This window comes from Mastomys coucha, unplaced genomic scaffold, assembly GCF_008632895.1.
Source record: "Mastomys coucha isolate ucsf_1 unplaced genomic scaffold, UCSF_Mcou_1 pScaffold1, whole genome shotgun sequence".
Taxonomy (NCBI): domain Eukaryota; kingdom Metazoa; phylum Chordata; class Mammalia; order Rodentia; family Muridae; genus Mastomys; species Mastomys coucha.
This window is the reverse complement of record NW_022196891.1, coordinates 89,080,097-89,083,445: the sequence shown is the minus strand read 5'-3', so window position 1 is coordinate 89,083,445 and position 3,349 is coordinate 89,080,097. Positions and strand designations below refer to the sequence as shown.

At 46.8% G+C, this 3,349-nt stretch overlaps 1 protein-coding gene across 3 annotated transcripts in view; it reads right to left on the bottom strand.

Moving 5' to 3' along the window:
• The window catches only part of LOC116068978, an 11,258-nt gene extending 8,559 nt beyond the window's left edge, over nt 1–2,699 (bottom strand). For 2 of the 3 annotated variants that reach the window (XM_031339219.1, XM_031339203.1), the window contains exons 1-3: nt 2,651–2,699; nt 1,397–1,522; nt 502–1,019 (exon numbers count right to left, since the gene is read on the bottom strand). In XM_031339219.1, coding sequence (XP_031195079.1) covers nt 502–683 — 182 coding nt within the window. In that variant the 5' untranslated portion in view covers nt 684–1,019; nt 1,397–1,522; nt 2,651–2,699. Of the gene's footprint in view, nt 1–501; nt 1,043–1,396; nt 1,523–2,650 lie in introns of those variants that run through there. The other variant, XM_031339208.1, reaches the window with a different exon arrangement.
• Nucleotides 2,700–3,349: the final 650 nt, after the last annotated feature.

Here is a 3,349-nt window from a genome sequence, read left to right as displayed (position 1 = left end):
CTCTCTCTCTCTCTCTCTCTCTCTCTCTCTCCCTTCCTCCCTCCCCCCCTCTCTCTGTGTGTGTGGGGGGTAGGTAGGGGACAAATTTAGCCTCAGACGCCATTCTTCAGAACCTCAGGAGTCTGCCCATCACTGCCTCTCCAGCTCTAGAATTATAAGCATGCACCATCATGCTACTTACAAAAATCGAACTCAGGCCTGGGGGGTGGTGCTGAGAATTGAGCTCAGGATCTCTGGCAGAGCAGCCAGTGCTCTTAACCACTGTACCATCTCTGCAATGTCATAATTTGGTTCCCCCTCCCCCCAAATATCCACATAGAACTTACACAACAAATGTAGCAGAAAACCCAAATTTTCCTTTCGTTCAGTCCTCGAAGGTCAGCATTGGTGCTGTGTCAGGAGGGGGACTTTGTCATGTGACCTAGCCTCCTCCTCTTTCCTCACAGATCTCTGTTAGTCACTCGAGTGCTGGTCAGAAGCCACTCACACATGTACACTTACTGAATCTGGTTCAAAGCATGCTTTACTTCCTTCTTTCTTCTTCTCCCTCTCCTTCTCCTCCTCCTCCTTCTCCTTCTCCTCCTCCTCCTCCTCCTCCTCCTCCTCCTCTTTCTCCTCCTTCTCCTCCTCCTCCTCCTTCTCTTCCTTCTTCTCTTCTTCCTCCTCCTCCTCCTCCTCCTCATGTGTTTCTCCTCAGTCTTGTTTGCTTAGCAGTTCCAAAGCCAGGCAGCTTCCTGGGAAACGTGTCTGATAGCAGGCTCACAGTTCCACAAAGCTAAAACTCTATTTGACACTGAACAACCTCATTTCATGGACCTGCCAGCTGAAGGAAGCGTCCTGACCCTTCGGGGTCATCTCAGGCCATGGCTCAGCTTCGTTCTGGCAATCCATTCAGCTGTTCCCATTCACACCCTTCACATCCTTCACAGGCAGCCCCACTCCTCAGGAGCAGAGGAAGGCCACAGTGAAAAGCCAAAGGGTTGCAGGAACTTATCTTCCATCCATGAGCTAATGGGTAGCTGTTAAAAAACAAACCAAAGGCCCCGTACATGTTAGGCACTGACCTGTTTCCCCAACTAGGATCAGCATATACTTATATATAATATATGATATATAACATATAACATATGGTATATAACATATAATATAAAACATATATCATATATATAGTTTTTGTTCAGAGACAGTCTCACGTACCTCAGGCTGACCTCAGATTCACTGCGTAGCCAAGAATAGCTTGTAACTTTTATTTTTTTTCAAAGTCTACTTTTAATGATGGTTCTTAAACAAATGCTTTAACCTCCTTGCTTACTTGCCACCCACCAGAGATAGTGGAAAAGAAAGGATACAGGGGAAGTGGGTCTGTTTAGAAATGGTTCTTGAGAGCACCTCCCACCTGTGTTGTCTGGAAATCGGCAGTTTAGTTCACAGCTTAGCAACAGCAGTCCGATTCATTCGCAAACACTTCACGGATACACCTGCAGTCCAGTTACAGTCGGGTTAGCAGCAGCAGTGGCATGACCTAACAGAGAGAGCCAGACCTCAGCCTCAGCACAAGTCAGCAGAAGAGACCTGGAGGGGCGCCAGGAGAAGTTCTCAGCTGTGCCTCTCTCAGCAAAGCAAAGTGGAGATCGGCGAAGACATGAGGCCCACAAGCGTTGCACAGCTAGCTCTATAAGCAAGCCTAGCTCTGCCTCCAGCATGGCCCACCGAGTCCTATTTAGACCCTCCAAACATCACACGTCCTCCACGGGTCTTGCCTCAGCACGTGCATCTGTCTCAGCTGACATCACTCTGCCAATCAACCTGAGCCCAAGGTGGTAGCAGTACACAACAGAAGGGGTTTTTTTTGGCACTTTTCTCTCAATGGAATCCCAACCAATGGAGCTCAGCTATGCAATGTAAGTCAGACCAATACATGCAATTGTTATTGAAGAGTCCTTCATCATGTGTCCGTTCACATGCTTGTTTTAGCGGGATACCCTTTCTCCTATATCTGTTTATGTTCCTTCATGAGTCTGCCTTTCGCCTATGTCCACTTTAACATTCCTTCACGTGTTTGCCCTAGCAAAACACCATCCAACACAACTGACTTTCCAAAGAACCTTAAGTTTCTACCTCACTATCTCTGAATGCCCAACCTCCTGTTTCTGTCTCTGGAGAGGGATTAAAAGCATGTGCCACCACAGCCAGCTTTGGTTTGTTTGTTTTATATATTTTGAGACAAGACCTCACTATGTAGCCTACACTGGCCTGGCACTCATAATCCTTCTGCCTCTGTCTTCCTGTACCACCTTACCCAGCCAGGATCAATCAATCTTAGCATAACAAAGAGAAAGAATAATGGTGCTTACTTGTGGATAAACAGAGAACATGGCTATGTGGAGCTCGCAGATATAACCCACGGGTGTCTTCAGGGGGACGAGGTTAGAGGTAAGAGCAAACTGAAGTTATGAAAGTTACTTTGAAGCAATGATCCTTAGCCTCAAAGATGAATACCAAGGACCTGTGACAAAGGTGGCAGCACACTGTGGACAGTGGTTGGACAGACATCCTCACAGTAGGCATCTGCCTCAGTCAGGGCTTCTATTCCTGCACAAACATCATGATCAAGAAGCAAGTTGGGGAGGAAAGGGTTTATTCAGCTTACACTTCCACACTGCTGTTCATCACCAAAGGAAGTCAGGACTGGAACTCAAGCAGGTCAGGAAGCAGGAGCTGATGCAGAGGCCATGGAGGGATGTTCCTTACTGGCTTGCTTCCCCTGGCTTGCTCAGCCTGCTCTCTTATACAACCTAAGGCTTCCAGCCCAGGGATGGCACCACCCACAAGGGGCCCTACCCCCTTGATCACTAGTTGAGAAAATGCCCCACAGCTGGATCTCATGGAGGCACTTCCCCAACTGAAGTTCCTTTCTCTGTGATAACTCCAGCCTGTGTCAAGTTGATACACAAAACCAGCCAGTGCAGCGTCTCTGTCAGGTTGCTGTGCTGACCAACCATCTTCAGTGATAGTTCATCTCCTCAAGCATCTGCACAGGAGGCTCACTTCTTCGTGTCTCCTGGCTTTATACTCTTATGTGTGTATTTTTGTAAGGACTTGACATTAGCAATTTCATTTTGTTTCTGGTAACTTCCACAGTACATATGATGGGATAGTCTTTGCTCTTTTTGTTTCTCATATGTCTGAGTGTGTGTGTATGAATGTATGTGTGTATGCATACACATATGTGGTGTGTGTGTCTGCATGAGTATGTGTATGTATACATGTGTGAGTGTGAGTGTGTGTGTGTATGTGCATAAGTATGTATGAGTATGTGTGAGAGTGTGTTCTTTTTTTTTTTTTTTTT